This window comes from Impatiens glandulifera, unplaced genomic scaffold (assembly GCF_907164915.1).
Source record: "Impatiens glandulifera unplaced genomic scaffold, dImpGla2.1, whole genome shotgun sequence".
Taxonomy (NCBI): Eukaryota; Viridiplantae; Streptophyta; class Magnoliopsida; order Ericales; family Balsaminaceae; genus Impatiens; species Impatiens glandulifera.
Genome location: NW_025919462.1, coordinates 81,722 through 100,238, shown reverse-complemented (window position 1 = coordinate 100,238; position 18,517 = coordinate 81,722). Strand labels below are relative to the sequence as shown.

Genomic DNA, 18,517 nt, shown 5'->3' with positions numbered 1-18,517 from the left:
TCGTTTTACGAGGTTCGAGAGAAAAGTAAACTACTGGATTTAATGAAACCGACATTAAGTTAGACTCTAATTTAGCCTATTATTTTGGTTCCTCGTCTCACTCGGGATTAGAGAGAAAGGTAAATTATGAGGCGAAACTATCCATTCGATGCTTTAAGATGTCGCCGTTTTTAGACGTTCTAAGTTGATTTATACATTGTAAATAACAAATTAACTATTTAATTATATAATGAACTATATATAATAATATTTTTGAGCTATATATAATAATATTTTTAAACTAAATTTTGTTCACTCTTATTCCATTTAAAGTTTCGCCAAACATTTGCATCACCAATATCCCAACCTTGAAAAGAAGATAATTGCATTTTAGAACTGTCACCTACTTCAACTAGATATTGTCTTACCGACGTTTTTAACTAGATATTCGAGCAAGAAAAGTTTTAACTATATATAGTCTTTTATATTACAGCCTATTTAGACGGACAGGTAATGATATGAGTTGCAATTAACCGACATTTTTCTACTATATATAATTCTTTTAACTTTAATGCCATCTTTCATGTTCGATTATTTGAATAAATTTCAAATAAATAAATTAAAAATGTTACAAACTTTTATTAGAAACACAATTCTGTCACAAACATTAGTAGAATATAATATTTGTAACAAATTTTATTCTTAAATAGAACAACAAAACAGAAATAGAACAACAAAACAAACACATGCAACATTATTATTCTTTCATCATTTAGTGTGGGTGGAGACGAATGGGAAGACCATGGGCAAGCCTAGGCATGGGATCAATCACAATTTTCTCATCAAGAATTACCTTCTCCCATTTGAACCTCCTCACTATGTTATACATGAACACCAATATCTCCAACCTCGCATACTCTTTTCCCGGACACATCCTCGGTCCCCCTCCAAATGGCACGTGACTGAAAGGAATTGGTCCATTTCCTTCGAATCTCGATGGCTCAAACTTCTCCGGCTCCGAAAAGTATTTAGAGTTCTTGTGTGTTGTATTCGCACTCCAATATAACTGTACACACACGTAATTTCAATTCTCACTAAAAAAAACTCGCGTAAAAGAATAAAAAAGAATTTACCTTCCATCCCTTGGGAATAGAGAAACCAGCATAAGTAAAATCTGTTAAAGCTTCCCGGAAAGTCCCTTGGACCGGCGGCACCATTCTCAGGACTTCATTAACCACATTCCAACAGTACTTCATCTTCTTCAAATCCTCCCAGTTCAGAAGATCCTCGCCTTTCTTCTCCATCGCCAACTCTTCTACCTCTGAAAACATAGCATTCATTCAAAATTCAACATAACTAATCAAACTCAACAACTTCTTTGTACAAAAATAACAAGATTGTCGCGTACCCTGAAGAACTTTATCGTAGACTTTTGGAAACTCTGCAAGATACTTAAGAATAAAAGTAATGGCAGCACTTGACGTGTCATGACCGGCAATTAACAGTCCAATGATCTTGTCTGCGATATCCATTTCTTTCATGAACTGCCCATTATCGTCCGTGGTAATGAGCATGTGGGATAGAATATCGTTTCCAGGGATCGCGATTTCCGCCCCAAGATCAGCCGTCCTCTGTCGGATTATCCGAATCAGCTCTTTCCTTATCGATTTTGTTGCGTTTATTGCCTTGTTAAACCTTGTGCCCGGGAAGTTTACTGGGACTGATAGAACTCCAGCGAGCAATAAATGGAAAGGGTCGGAAAATCTAGCGATTTGGGTGGGATTCTCGACGCTTAGGAAAAGGCAACATGCAAGGGTAAAAGTGTAATTTTTTGCTAGAGGAAAGACTGTGACTTTCTTGTGGTTGTTCCAATGAGTGTCTAAATGACTCCTGTTAGACAGATTTAATATTTTATTTTTCAAATATACTTTTTTAATTAAATAATGTAACAAATTATAAAAAATAATGAATTGTTAAAAAAAAAAAATCTGACATTCTATACAATGGAAAAAACATGGATACATGAAATGGTTTCTTGCTTTAAAAAAATTATTATGATTTAACTTATATATATGATCAATGGAAAGCATTAAATAAGAGAATTCAGCATTAAATCAATATAAGACCTTCTTTAATTCAAAAAGATTGTTTTAGATTTTTTAAGTCAATGTCTAGGTTTGGTGGTGCATTTTTGTGTATAAATTGACCTGATCGGATCAAACCGAACTGAACCGCTAACCCCTTAATTAATTGTACCTGGCGACGACGTCCATGGTACCAACATACTTCTGAAGGGCCTCGGGTTTCAAGAATCGGAGGAGAAGATTGCGCGTCTTGAGCAACTCTTCATAAGTCGAAGTTTGTGTAGAAGACGGGAAAATCTTCTCGATCGATCTCGGCCACCAGGATGTCACCAGTTTATTCTCGTTGGAAAACAAAAACTTGTTCCCAGAAGCTCCACAAAACACAACTGTCTTCTCAGCTATCAGCGAGGTCTTAAAAACTTCAGGAGAATACTTGGCCATCCTCTCCTTGAAGAACTTCTCTGGGGTGCCCTTTCGGCCCATGGACATGAACTCAAGGGTCTCTCCTACAATAGGGAAGCCAGTCCTCCCGGGTGGCAGTTGGTCCTTGCCGGAGAAAACTAGGCGGAGGGAAAAGGCTAGCATGAAGGTTAGGAAGAGGATAAGGGAGAGGAAGAGGAAAAGGAGATCAATTTCTGTTTCTTGCATTATTAAATGTAATGTGTTATCAGAAGTCTTTGAACAAAAATATATATAGACTTGCATGCTCACACATTCTATTCTATTCTATTCTATTCATTGAAATCTAATCCTTTTTAATTTGTAGGTCAAATTTAAAGAAACTTATTATATTTTCTTATTAATTTGTGGGTCTAATAAAAATGAGTGGGAGATGAAATTTGAGAGGGAATTACGTGACGCAATCTGGTTCGCTGAAAAATTAACAATTTTTCTCTCTTCTTCTCCTCACTCTTTATCATTTTTTTCGACAGTGATGTTGTGACACGTTATTTTCTCCCTCATTCCCTGTCACAAATTTCATACCCTATCCTCTTTTAAAATAATATTTAATTATTATCAAAAACAAGTTATTTGTCATAAAATAATAATAGTCCATCTAAAAATTCAATCTGACAGAATTGACTAGATCGAAGGATTTAAGGAATTCCCATCACATGCATGATCTTGCAAATGAAGCTAAAGTAAATAGTGATCCATCACTCAAAAATATTGTTTTGTTGACAACTAACTAGTGACGAATCCATATACCGTCGCTATTAATCTTTAGTTACCAAAATAGAGCAATAAAGATTTTTAATAATACCCAATTTGAAAACACCAGATACGGATCTGTATCGGATCTAGATCTGGATATGGGCAAAAGAAAAAGAAAATTATCTTTTTAAATATTTGATTGGAATATTTATTTAGATTAAATAATATTTAAAAATATGCTTTAATTATATATATTAATAAATTTAATAATATTTATCCGTTTAAACTCAGTTTTATTCCAGTTATAAGTATTTTCAAAAATAAATTATGTATTTTTGGTTTAACAGCAACAATTAAAGTAACCGTCACTAATTATCATAGTTATAACTTTTTATCTCTAAAAATTCGATTTGATTTGATGTGGGCTTGAAAAAAAATTACGGTGAATTTAAAAAATAACGAAAAAATTATGAATAAAACGATAATGGATAATGAATAAATGTATGTGTTGTCTTTTTCTAAAAAAAAAAATAGATAAAAAAATATTGTATTAAATTAAAAAATTTAAGTAATTAAGGGCTAATGTCACATTTTTCCCGTAATTTTTTTTTTGAAATTTAGCCCACCCGAACTCCTATATTGATCCGCCCTGCTCGTGGATCCTATATAGGTTGGGTTCTTTGTTATGAGTTATGACTAACTGATGGATATCTAATCCCTCTTAAAAAAAACATAAATTAGCTACTTAACATTATTTTGAAAGACTTTCAATTTTAAGTTGGTGAGAAATGAAAAAGAATTTAAGATGACAATATTACTAGTTTAAAAGATATCCACAACACAAATGAATATCCAAAGAGAACATGAAATTCTTATGAAACCTTTGTGGTGTCATCAAAGATAAGACAAATTTCATTTTCAATAATCCTAAAATGGAGTAAAGGAAATAGTGTTAAGATTTTCTTATTATTATTAATTATTTTTAATTTTTTAATAAAACTTTTTTTTTAATTCATGGGAAAGAGTAATTGTACCGTTCACAAAATTAAATGTTCTTTTATATATAAGTTATGCCATAAATTTAATTTAACGCAAATTAAGTTATGTATAAAAATAGTAAACGATAAAAAATAAAATCAAAAAATCATGATGCGTCCAACATCATTCGATTGATATCGTATCTCGTCAAGATCGCAAATAAGTGAAAGGCTAATCATCAAGTTGAGATTTCTCCAAATGTACAAGTCAACATACAACTAAGTAGTATTTCCTTTATCAAGTTTATCAATTTTCCCTACTTGTGCATGTTTTGTTTCATTTCATTTCGAGCTTTCAATCCTTTTTTACTATTGTATGATTTTGCTAATTTATAAAACAAAAAAATCATGTTGCGACCTGAGCCCTTCTGATCTTAACAACTATCTTGACTTTCTCCATCTTTGGAATATTGTTATAATTCAATTATGTTTAAGTATAAAAATCTTAGTCGGGTAGCCAGTGGTAAGAGTCGGCTTAAGAGACAAATATGTCATGGATTTAATTTCATCTGAAAGTGTTTTAAGTTTAAGCGTGAGATCAGGACTATTGAGTGTCATCTTAATTGGATTTGATGTCATTCTTTTCCCACAACTCATAAGTTTCATATCTTGTGTTTTTTTGCACGCTTATGTTTCTGTTGTTGCATCCTTCAGTGGTTGTCATTTGATGGATAACCTTTAATTAAATAAACTAGCATAATTCTTAGTATTTTTACACAGATAAAAATATAAATAAAATATTATTTATGTATAAATATTTTAGATAAAAATAATATTATTTAAATTTAATTAATTTTAAATTTATTTTAATTTTTAAAATTTGAGTTCAATGTAAATTTAATTGTTAAACATATATTTTTAAATATATCAAGTATTTAAAATTACATTATTTTTTTATAGTTTGAAATCTAATTTTTGTTTATTTGAAAAACACTTAAAAACAAATTAAATGTATAAACCATGTACAACAATCATATAAATCAATGATATAGGTTAAATATATAGGAAAAAGTAGCTTTGATAAATGTCGGGTTTAATATTAATTATTGTTGATATGTTTATTTTAAAAATAAAATATTAAAACATCACATAATTAATCTATTTATGATGTTTTTTTTATATTTAATTAAGGTTATTTTTAGATTTATATTGATTTTAATGGTTTAAGAATCAAATTTAGTAAGGATTGAAAATTTATTAAAATTAGACAAATAAATAAATGGAATATAATTAAATCTTTTGAAAAATAAAAAAAAAATATTCTTATAATAAATAATTATCCAAATATTAAAAAATGTTTAAAATTAATGTATAAAATAATTAAAAATATATATGATACTAATATTTTCTCTATAAATGTTGCATTAATTCCTATCAGCGATGCAAATACACAGTGAAGCTTGCTTCACTAGATAGCGTTTGTTTCACTCATATCAGCGATGTAAATACATAGTGAAGCAATCTTCACTCGGTTGCGCTTGTTTTATTTTTTTTATTTTCTAGTATAATTTACATGAAGAAATAAATAGTTTTACATGAATGTATAAATATTTTTAAATGAATGTGTTAGTGATTTTACATGAAAATTATAGAGATATATTTCACTCAGTAAATAGAAGTGAAACAAGCCTCACTAGGTAGTGCTTGTTTCACTCCTTTCAGCGCTGTAAATACATATTAAAGCAATCTTCACTCGTTAGCTAGCGCACGGTTCATCTATTTTTATTCTCTAGTAGGTTTACATTAAGGCATAAATATTTTTACATGAACGTATAAATGTTTTTACATGAATGTTAATGGTTTTATATCAATATTTATATATATTTCATATATAATTATATAAAATATAAAATAATTAAAACAAATTCATTTAAATATCTCACCAATCAATTTAAAATATGTTGTTATATATATATATTTAATATATAATTATATAAATTATAATATAATTAATACGAAGTAATTTAAATATATCAAATAAATTTACAGTATAAATATGTTGTTATATATATTCCTATAATATATAATTATATAGACTATAAAATAATTAAGATGTTTTATAATGTATTGTCTAGTAGGATTTACACGAAAGTATAAATACTTTTACATGAAGGTATAAATGTTTTTACATGAATGTGTTAGACAGGGACGAATTAGGAATTCACATTAAGGTGGGTTTAAATTTTGTGTAATAAATTATATATCAAAAGAAAACGTTATATTATAATATTTAAATAAGTTAAACTCTAACAGATTTTAAAACAAAAAATTCATTTATAATAAAATATATATATATATATATATATATATATATATTTCGTTCAATATATACGGTCAAAGAATCGGAAAAAAATTGTCCTTTATTTTATTGCGAAGTTCCGTATTCACATTTTCATTGCTGAAAATGTTTACTTTGTAGTAGTAAAAATTATAGTGTTGAAGCTAAGTAATTATTTTATTAAAAAATTATATTGAAATTATATAAAAAAATAGAAAATAATAAATAAATAATTTTAACATTATAAATTCTTAAGATTGTAATATTTAATCCAACATAATAAAATCAAATTTGTTATAAACATAATAAAGTTAACCAATACATAATTAAGAAGATAGATATCAGATAAGAGAATTAGAATTAGAAAAAAAAATGATAAAATTTTATATTTTTTGAGAATCAGATAAATAAATATAAAATTTTAAAATAAAAATAATTAAATAATACAAAATTAATATAATATTAAATTAGTGAAACAAAATTTAATATATTTATGTAAATAAATTGCAAATAAAATGAGAGAATAATCCTAATATCTATATTTGTCTATTCATATATATATATATATATATTTATTGTTTATTGTGTATACGATAGTTGAAAAGAAGTGAAAAGTATGGATTTAAGATTTTTAATTTTATTATATATAAAAGAAAAAAAAAGGAGTGGGGCCATCTAAGTCCTTGTCTGCATACCTCCATGGTTTTACATGTAAATTAAAGTCATTATATTTTCAGTCAATAGCTATTGCGGAGTGAAAGTAAAACAAACTCACTGAATAACGTTTCCTTTACTAATATAAAAAGCTTCCTTGTTTTGTATTGCGTTTCTCAGCCTTAGTTTTACATAAATCAAGCGGACCTAAAATTATATCTTATTCTTTTAACATGCAACTGATTTAATAATAAAATAATTAAGTATTGTAAATATGCAGTTACGAATAATCCAGCCAAAGTAATAGGAATTAGATCTAACACGATTCCAAATAGAAAAACTTCAATATTTCAATTTGTTTGAAAGGAGAAAAAGGGGTAAATCTATACCTAAATATTAATCCGAATTGACATGAATCTCAATAATAATAATAATAAAGAATTGACAAAGTAAGGGTTAATTAACTATGACATTTTGATTGATCCGCAACAACAAGAGAGCACTCGAATTGTTATCCGATCCAGACTTATATTTCTGTGATACAAACCTATCATTCTATCCTAATGGATCACGTATAATCTTATTTTTAACAATTCTTCTCGTAAATTATATTTATTATTTTTATCATCTATGATAAAAAAAAATTGAATTAATGAAATGAATTTTTTTTATCTTTTTAAAATATATAAACAACTTACACAAACTGTCTTTGTAAAATATAATCTGAAATATAATTCAATAAAATATATTTTTGTAAGAAGTCAAACTATTTGAAATCACCTTATTTGATTTAGATTGCTATTAATGAGCTTGTGATCAATATAAAATAAAATTAATATAAAAATATTATATTGCAGTCAAAGTTTCATTTGTGAAGGTGGTTTGAACAGATTTATTTTATCTAACCGATTTTTGTTTATTTAATTATTAAAATATGAAATTAATATGACTTATAACATTATTATATATCTTCAACTTAAATTTTTTACATGAAAATACTCGTATCATTTTTTAGACACTCGCATTAAAAATTACTTTAATAGTTTCTAAATTGATCAATTAATAATATTTAAGGAGGTAATCACTCCTTAATATTATATTATTAAAAATAATTATGAAGATTCTCATAATTACTGTATCCAATTTAAAAAAACTTAATCAAATACAATAAACATAAATTTTTACCTTAATTAAATTTTGTTATATAACAAAATGACACATTTAAATTTTTATTTTTATTATTTATAATTTTACACATGAATTATAAAAAATTAATAATCATTTATATTTTATTACATAAATTTTATCATTATATTGTGTTTGATATGAATTTCATAGTATCATAATTATTAAACACTATCTATATAAAATATATAAGTTTGAGAAATTTTATTATTGTGTGTATGTTGTTCTTTTTACTTGTTTCATTTTTTTATTATTGTGTGAAGTATCTAATATCACATTTACTATAAAAAAAATTATAATTTTTTTTGAAATTGGGATAATTGAAAACAAATATTGCAAGTATGTCATTTTTTCAAAATTTTAATTTTTTCGTTATATATTTTTAATTTAATTTTTACATTTTTTAACGTGAATGGTCAAATCATCTCAAATTAACGAAAATAATATTTGAACGAAATATATGTTTGTGTCTTTCATCTCTCATACATAATTGTTTGAGCTTCTATTATATATATCTAGTTAAAAATTTCGAAAATAGTTTATTATCTATCAAAAGTTAAAATATTAATTAAAATATATGTACAATATCTATTAAAAAATAATATTGAATCATCTTTTTTTTTATGTAAACATCGTAAAATTCTTGTTTCAAAACTATATATACTTATACATAAATGTTATTATATAAATAATTTTTTTTTTAAAACAATAACATTAACTATTATTTTTTATTAAAAATAATAATAATTTAATGTTATAATATTTTGTGTAAAAAATATATATTTATCAATTATTTAAAACATATAAAAACACTCATTATATCAGTTTTTGTGAAAGACTTAAAGTTCGAGTAATTCAACATCGGTTTGCGTGTTAGGAATTTTCTTTTAAAATAAAACATTATTTTTAAAATATTCCTATTGATTACTGACCGCTTTTGAAATTAATTAAAACTAATTAATCTCGGGGTTCAATTTTAAATAATTTGGGGATTTATGGTAATCAAATTACAATTTATTTTTTTAGAAATTCATTAGATTAAATTAAGTAAACATAATTAACTTAAAAGATTATTTATTTTGAAACAGAGCCGCCAGACATACGTATACAAACGTATTGATCGAAATTTTCTTTTAGTTCGTAGTTTGGTGATACTCGGGAAATGTCTTTCGTGCTTCATCCTTCGTACCCATTTTAAAAATGGTCTATACTTATAAAGTGGCTTTTAAAAATCGATTATATAACATTTTATTTTTACCAATTATTCTTCTGATCCTAAACATTCATAAGGTTTGTGGGTTATTTAAAATATTGAAACAACAATATTTAAATGTTGGTAGATGTTGTTCATGATTGTTTAGGGAGGAAATACCTGAAGAATATCGATCATTTTTTAAGGCATTATGGTATAGAGATAAACATTAAACAAGCCTTTATCAAAATATGTTGTGGAAAATATTCCAAAAATATTTTGAAAACATTTTCTTTTCTTTTTGAATTTTTAGAAAATGGTTTGATGTTCCAAAATTACAAAAATAATTTTGAATTTTAAAAAGTGGAACCAAACAGGCCTATGACCGGAGCCCTAAGCCTCAAGTTCGTTTTTATCGGTCGAGGTCAACAGAACCTAGGTTTGGGTCGAGGCTCGGGATCTTCAATTTGGGTGTTGAAGTCCATCGGTCTAGGTGCTAAGGACTCTCGATCTTAGGCTAATCTTACTGATCTAGGTGTAAAAAACATATCGGTCTTGGGATAGCTCAAGGCTAAATGCTTCAGTCGAGGTGTATAAACCTCTTGGTCTTGGGCTAGCTATGGGCTAAGTCCTTCGGTCCTGGGTTCGGGAGCTCTCGGTCCCAAGCTTGGGATTCTCGGTCCTAAGGTCAGACCTATCGGTCTTGGGGTTTGGAATTCTCGGTCCCACACTTGGGATTCTCGGTTCCAAGGTCAGACCTCTTGGTCCTAGGTGAAAATCATCAATCGGATTCCTCAGTCCTAGCTCAAGAACATTGGTCCTAGGTTAAGAATATCGGTCCTAGGTCTTGGTCAAAGGTTTGAATTTCTTGGTCCTAGGTTTCGGTCTGGATCGAGGATCCTCGGTCAGATCTCTCGGTCCTAGGCTAACAAGCCTCGGTCCTCAAGAAAACAAAAGTGCAGGTCTTTAAATTCATTTTTTAGCTCTGATTCTTTAATATAAGAGTTTGGGTAGCTTCACAAATTTTCTAGGAACATGTTGATCATCATCTCAAGGTATCAATCGACCTAGATGATGATCAATTTGTTCAAAATAGTTTGTGATCAAAAATCGGATTTTTATATTTTAAAGTTGTTTTGAAGTGTAATGAGCTATCCAATAGCTTCTTTATACTACATATACTTGATTGATACCTAAACAAGAACACTGGATGTTCGTTTTAACCAAATCAAAAACTCAAAATTTTCATTTAATTTGAAAATTTTGATTTTTATTAAACATGGGTGGGATTGATCAAACATGATCCAAACAGTTGCCCAACATATTTATAATCATGTTGGGAAGCTTTCTAGGTTGTGATTCAACAGAATTAACCCAAAAATAGCAAACCCATTTTTTGATTTTTGAAATTCAAATTTGGGTTTTTGTTTATTAGATCAATTGATCGGTTCTATCATATCCAGATAGTTTCTAAATGATCTTAGGATCAATATTCAACCACAAAACAACATGAACAACAAACATACAAGCTTTTGTAATTTGAAATATAAAATTTTAAATTCAAACTATAAATATGAATTAGAGAGAGATTGGAACCTTACCAAGGATTGGAAAACACTCCTTAATCCTTAAGGAAGCTTTCGGGATGCTCAAATCCAAGCTTTGAGGCTTCAAATAGAAAATTCAAAAAATTCGAAAGCTTTAAGCTTTAATCGCGGATTTGAGATTTTCTTTGATTTGAAGGGAGAGAGTTGGTTCATTGGCTTCGGAATGATTCATGGGAGCTATTTAGAGCTTCCTAAGGTCGGTTGTAAGCTCCAAGTGGGATGAATCAGTCAAAAGTTATTAATGATGTTTTGGCTATTCTTCCGACCACTTAAATATATAGGGATGAATCATCTCTATTTTGTAAGGGATGATCACCATCGTAGGGTGATCATTCTGGGCTTTGAATCAGCCAAAACGATTGACTAACGAGGGAGTTCTAAAAAGATAAAATCAAAGACCAGACTGGTCTTTGATCTTTTCTGCTTCAGTGTCGCGTTGGAGACACAAATGGCGCTCAAAACGACGTCGTTTTGAGCGATTTACAACGTTTCGTTGGTGCTCCGTTGGCGTTGCGTCAGCATTCAGAGGGACGAAGCTAACGCCTACGTCAACTGATCCCCTATAACCCGGGTGTGCGTTTCTTCTACTACAACGGGTTACACGGTTGCTTCCTGGGCGTTGGATGAAAATTCAGCGCTCTTCTGATGGTCATGGCGTGCGCTGCAACTAATTTCTTTAGTTTCGGCCATACGGGATTACAAATATATATTTTAATTTAATTTTTAAGAGTTTATTTGAAATTGATTTTTCTTTCACCCTTTTATCTTTAATTTTGATATTTTTAAATACACAAAATAATAAAATAAATATGGTAAATATTTTACCAATTTATTTTATTTTATTATATATTTTTGGATTTAAATAAATAATTGTTTTTGATGAAATGGATACAACAATTCATCAAAATTATTTATTCTTTTCTTTAATTTTTTAAATTATTTAAAGATAAAATTGGTACAACATTTATCCTAAATAATTTTATTTTTTATTTTGGCCTTAATCTTTATTTAATTTGATTAATTAGCATAATAAATAATTTTAATTAATTGTTTTAAATATGTTTTTGACATGAGGTTAATTATTTTGATCTTATTTATTTAAAAATATTTTAAAGTAATTATTTTAATATTATAAATTGGAGTGTTGATTTTTAGTGTTTACACATTGTTCTCCACTAATCGAAGTATAGAGATGGAGAGAGTGTGCATAAATTATTAAACTATTTAATAATAATTTAATATATATATATATGCATTTTTATATATAAAGAAAAATAATAAGTGAAGAAAATTAATTTATATATATTTACAATCAGAAAAAATAACTAAATTATTTGAGGAGAAAAAAATTGAATAAAATTAATAATAATAAAACTTAAAAAATATAAAATATTTTTATTTAGAGAGAAAAATAAAACTTTGGTGTATCAAATTTAAAATTGTATTATTATTATTATTATATATATTTATATGACAAATATTTAAATATAATATATATATATATATATATATATATAAAAGTTATCATTTTATATCTCTTTTAATTGTAATTTTATTTTTATTTATTTTTTATTTTTTTAATAATTATTTATTATTAATAATTTAAATTTAAACTCTAATTCAATTTATAATTATATATATGAATGAGTAATGATAGTTAACGAGAATTTGGTGTCATAAATGTTAAATGATAATGTTGTTGGGAATGATATAAAACATGTAATTAAGTGAACTTTAAAAAAAAATTATCTCGTACTAGATTTTAAATTCATTCACGTTTTTTCACGTTATTTTCGACACCATTAATGACACTAAATTTTCGTTTATATATATATATATATATAAATAAAAATAAGTTTTTGATCTATGTTAAAATTATTTTAAATATTTCTCCTTCCTCGGGTTTGTTCTATAATAATAATAATAATAATAATAAATATGGAAATAATTAAAAAATTATATATTAATCAAAATAAAAATACAAAATTATTTATTAAAAAAAATAATAATAATTAATAAATATTTTTTTTATAAAAAACATATTAACCAAATAGAAATATAGAGAGTTAATATATAAAGATATAAAATAAAAATATATATATTAATGTAAATGAAGAACAATAATCAAAACAATCCATTTTTTATTTAAATATATCAATATTCCATACTGGTTGAAAAATGGATTTAGTATGCATTGAATGCGTAGGAAGCATGATCATGAGACTGTATGTGGGTTATAGCAACTAGACCCTCGTTGAAGAGCTGAACAATCTGCACCTCCATATCCGCAAGCATAGTCAAGAAACGCTTGAAGATCAGCAGCTTCTGATGCAGATGGGTTCGTCACACACCAGGGTCCACTCGATGCTGCAGGGATTGTTGGTTGAGTGGTGCTCGTTGGTAATATTTGTGGTGGTTGATTTTCCTGCGTTATTATTGGTAGATTTGGCATGATTATGGGGATTGTTGATTGAGTAGTGATTGTTGGTGTTGGACTTTCCTGCGTTATTACTGTTTTTGTCATCATAGGAGGACTTGGTATGATGATGGGGATTGTTGGTTGAGTGGTGGTAGTTGGTGTTGGACTTTCCAGAGTTATTATAATTGGTGTTGTCATCTTAGAAGACCTTGGGATGATGATGGGGATATTATCCTGTTGAGTAGAAGATATTGAAGGTGAGGAAATCTCATTGCTAAATTCTTGATAATCCATAATTTCATCTTTCATTATTGCTTCATGTGGGAGCTTTTGTGCAGTGCTTGAATCTGAAGAAAAGAATCACAGTTTCAGTAAGTTATTATTCCTTTTTTCTGTTTTAGGGTTTTGCATAGATTGAAGGATTGCTTCTATGCACATTCAAATAGGTGTTCTCTAGCCAAAGTGTCCTTTCAAATATAGTTTATAAGGTTTTTTTTTTTCTTTTATACAAAAAATTGATGATTTGGATGATAGATATTGGGTTATCTCAAATAACCCAGATCAAATAAGGCCTAAATTTTTTCATAAGACTGCTAAGAAAAAATTGTTGTTTTGATCATAAAAATAGAATAAATTTACATGGATTGAGATTTAGAATTGATGAAACTCAACCAAAAGGAATAGAAGTGTATGGATAGAAAATACCTAAAGAGAATTGTAGATTAAACAAGAGGAAGAATATGGAAGAAGTCTGAATTGTTCTGAAAACCATATTTTGCTGCTTTGGCTCTGCTCTGATTTTTGAAACCTTCATAAACTTTTGATAATGTAGTTTGTTTATATATATATGGTGGAAGGGTTTAAGAATCATTGGTTTCTTCAAGAGAAGAACAATGAAAAAAGAAAGTGGGGGAGAGAATATGAGAAAACTTGGGGTTGGAGGAATTAGGAAGTAGTTAACTACTGCAAGCAAGAGGTGCCAAAGTTTTGTGAATATATCTGCAAGAAAAATGTGATCTGTTGGAATTCAAATTATTCTTTTGAAATTTGGGTTATTTCCCTACTACTCGGTATAGGTCAACACATAGTTAATAAAGTTTTAAAGGATAAATATATGTTAGTTAATTTTAAATTAAGATAAAATGTAAGAATAGATTAGTTACATTGTAAAATAATATACAATTTAAAATAGACCGGGTTACAAAAAACATGAAGATCATTTTTTAAATCGGCTCATGTTGCCCTTTTAAACATTGGTCTAAAAGCAAATTTATGAAAATACCCCAAATGTGAATGAATTGATACTTTCAGATTTACCAACTCGGAAAATTGTGAATTTTTAGTATAATATTATTTTTTCAGTTTTTAGGAAAGCGTTCCGGAATCTAAGAAATAAATAAAAATTTTGGGGAAGAGTCAATCCGAGTAAACTACAACGAGTCAAAGCTGGATCAACACGAGCCCATTCATGGTCAACGGTGCCAGAATCAACCAATCGGGGATGACACGTCATCATCACCCCCATTGAACCATGTATGGAGAAATCCCCTTTTGATGTTCTTCATTTTGGATAATGTTGGGCTGAAAAAAAAAGACTAAAGTCATACTCCAATTTCTAAAAATCTTCTCGACCTTAATTTTTTTTTTATAGTTTTGTATGATTTAAGATGTTTTGAAAAGCTACTACAAAACATTTCAGACCATTTTGGAATGGAGCCTTTAATTGCGATAAATTTTCAAAACAAGGCGAGGTGCTCAAATTAAACTAAATATGACATACCCTTGGTTACAAATTCATAACTTGAGCTGTGATGCCTCAAGATAGGATTTTTGACCATGCGTAGGTAGCTAAGACACAACCTGTTCGAATGACACCGGTCTCATACCACCATTCAACCTCTAATGGGATCTTCAAGTCGACACAAGGTAACTTATGTGCGCAAGTCAAGCTACTAAAGCGAATCGGTGATATACTGCACTTTGAAATTCATATCTCACACCCTATCCAACTAATTATTAGTGTTAGTGCTCTAAAATAATTATATAAATGATATTAATTTATTTTTTCGTTCGTTATTATTATCTAATTGCATATTTAATGTTTAATTAAGATCCATGATTATATTTGATATTCCTAGTCAATTATTATTGTGGGAACAATAATAAATTAAGGCTATTATGATTTATGATTGATAATCATGAAATAGTTATTTATGTGAAGACATAAATCATAATCAGTTATTTATGTGAAGAAATAAATCATAATTATTAGTTTTCTTATAAGAGTATAAGAGACTAGACCGACCCACGGGAAATTACTACATGGATATAAGTCATAAGTAATTTTATTATGATTGATTGTTGCAATCCTTAGACCTGAGGTTACTCTAGAATTCTGCATAAAAAATTAATATGTTTTGACACAATCAAATGTCATTTTTAACCGGATGATTATAAAAGTTGTGCTCGGACATATTCTGAATTATGTGGTGGATAGTGAATAATTAAGATGAGATTTGTTCCTCTTATTATGAGAGTGATATCTTTGGGCCCTTCGTGTAAGTATGACTAAGAAATGCATGGTCGTGTTATAAATGAATAAATAAGTGTATTAATATCATTTAATAAGTTAGTCTATTTATCGATCGAAAAATGATTGAATTTGATAAGGTGATTTTATCCATGCCTTATGTTCAATCACATATATCATGAGACAAATGCATTTTAATAATAATTATATATATGCAATTTATAGATTACTTCTTCATTTAATATAGTTAGTAGTAATGTCTTGTTAGAGACCAATTACCACTTGTGGACCGAAAAATTGTTTTTAAGCCCAGTGCCATATTAAATAAGCCTATTGGGTCGCACTATTGAGCGGGTTTTAAAAAATAAAGCTAAGATTAAAATTTTGATGGGATTATAAAACCCATAAAGTTGTTATTATGGTTTCATTAAGACTTAGCAAGAAATAAATACTATTGAGAGGGTTTTCAAGCGTGTGTGTAAAATTAAGAGTCCTAATAGACAAGAATCCAAGGCGTTGGATTCCCGCTCACGTGTGGATACAAATAGAGGACGTTCACATCAAGCAGCATCTCAATAATCATTGAAAATTGAACTAGGTTAGTATACTTATTAAGGTTTAATCGTTAAGCATGATGAAACGAATTAGGGTTTGCGAAAAAAATGTTGCTTTCGTTGCACGACCCTGATACGTTGAAGAAAACCCAACACTAATTGGGGTCAATAAGATACCATTGGAAAGGTCTTGGAGTCATCTTTCGATTAACACCAAGCATCACTCGTGGTTCGACCTACAGCCCACGCTAGGTCGTCTATAAGCCAATGTATCCAATTCGAGGTCATCAACGTTTCATCAAAATTTCGTAAACTTATGGCATGTCTTGATAAAAATGGGTTTGAGTCGTTTAGGAGACACTTAAAAAGTTTATGTCCGAACAATGCATGGTGAAGAAGAAATCAAAAGAGGGTCGACTTTAAAAAATCATAACTTGGTCTACACTAATCGAATTAGGTTAATTCAAGTTAGAGAATGAAGCTTGAAGCGTTACATTTCCAATTCGCTCGGCCAAGACTAAGTTCAAGCCCGAGACGTTACCCACTTAATTTAGTGATCCGGTAACAAGTGGAAACCGACTTACCTTTCTTTGGAGGGTATTTAAAGACATTTCATTCATTTTTAGGCAGCTTAGCTGCATTTGGTCATTTTGTGAGATTGTATAAAGAGATGTACACTTGAGAGAACTTTGAGAGACTCGTTCCCGAAGACGAATTCTGCTTCATCGATACTCCATTGTTGGGGGCAATTCCTTGTTTACCCACCTTTTAAACAATTTTTCCTATTATACCCATATTTTTATTTAAATTCTTAAAATATTTACATTCTCTGTAAATTATTAATTAATCTATTAATTACACATCTTTCACATTAAACTTATTAATTATTTTATAAATATATATATAATTAAAATTAATAATACATATATTAAATAAAATATATTACATAAATATTAAAATAACACGTATAACTCGAAAGAGAGAGTAGAAGCCTGCACATGGGAAATCGCCGAAGGTGAACTCACGGGAAGAAAAGACAGAAAATCCATTTTCGGAAATGTTCGTCGATGTTTTGTTCTAAATTCGTACAGGCCCTTCAATTCCATTGACAATAAATTTTGGCTTCAATCTTTTAAATTTTAACTTATTTTAAATACGTTAAACTAATTTAGTCACTAGAATTCAGCATTCTTCGATTAAGCCCCTAGACTATTTTAACATACAATTTTGACTACAAACATTAAATTTTTAATTATTTTAATAATTTTGAAATTATTTCAGCACCTGGACTATTTGTTTAAATCAAGATTGACCCTCAAACTTTATTCAGGTTAAATTTTGACCTTTAAGTTTAAATTTGAAGCTTTTGAAATTTTCTAAAGGTGTGTTAGGTTAATTTAACACCAAATAACCTCTCGAGACCCTAAATCATTTTAGAAAAAATAAAAAATATAGAACGTTCAAAAATATTATTTTCTACAATAATAAAATTTTCCATTAATTTTAGGCCATGTTTAAAAAAAATCATATATTTAAGAACTAATATGATGAGTTTCATATTTTCAAAAATCATTAAATTTATTCAATAGGTTAAAAAATATATTTATGACCTCCAAATTTATTTTAGAATTTTTGGGGCATGTTTGAAAAAACAATATTTTTGTAGTGTCATAATTGGAGTTTTATTACTCTGAAAAATTTCAAACTCGATTGTATCGTGTTTCTAAACTTATTCTTAACATGCATAAAAAAATTCAGAATTTTCAAATACTTTTGAAAAAATATTTGACTTTTGTAATGCCATAAACGAGACTCCAATACTTTAAAATTCTTCTTATGCTCG

General features: G+C 28.1%; 2 protein-coding genes across 2 annotated transcripts; both read right to left on the bottom strand.

The window, feature by feature from the left end:
• Window positions 1–701: 701 nt before the first annotated feature.
• LOC124918036 (beta-amyrin 28-monooxygenase-like) lies at window positions 702–2,711 on the bottom strand. The gene is made up of 4 exons (XM_047458302.1): window positions 2,236–2,711; window positions 1,388–1,869; window positions 1,113–1,300; window positions 702–1,045 (listed from the first exon to the last, which is right to left on the bottom strand). Exons 1-4 carry the CDS (start codon window positions 2,709–2,711, stop codon window positions 752–754), a joined length of 1,440 nt encoding a protein of 479 aa, XP_047314258.1. The 3' UTR covers window positions 702–751.
• A 10,540-nt stretch (window positions 2,712–13,251) lies between these two features.
• Window positions 13,252–14,468, bottom strand: LOC124918037. The gene is made up of 2 exons (XM_047458303.1): window positions 14,296–14,468; window positions 13,252–13,937 (listed from the first exon to the last, which is right to left on the bottom strand). Exons 1-2 carry the CDS (start codon window positions 14,459–14,461, stop codon window positions 13,387–13,389), a joined length of 717 nt encoding a protein of 238 aa, XP_047314259.1. The 5' UTR covers window positions 14,462–14,468; the 3' UTR covers window positions 13,252–13,386.
• Window positions 14,469–18,517: the final 4,049 nt, after the last annotated feature.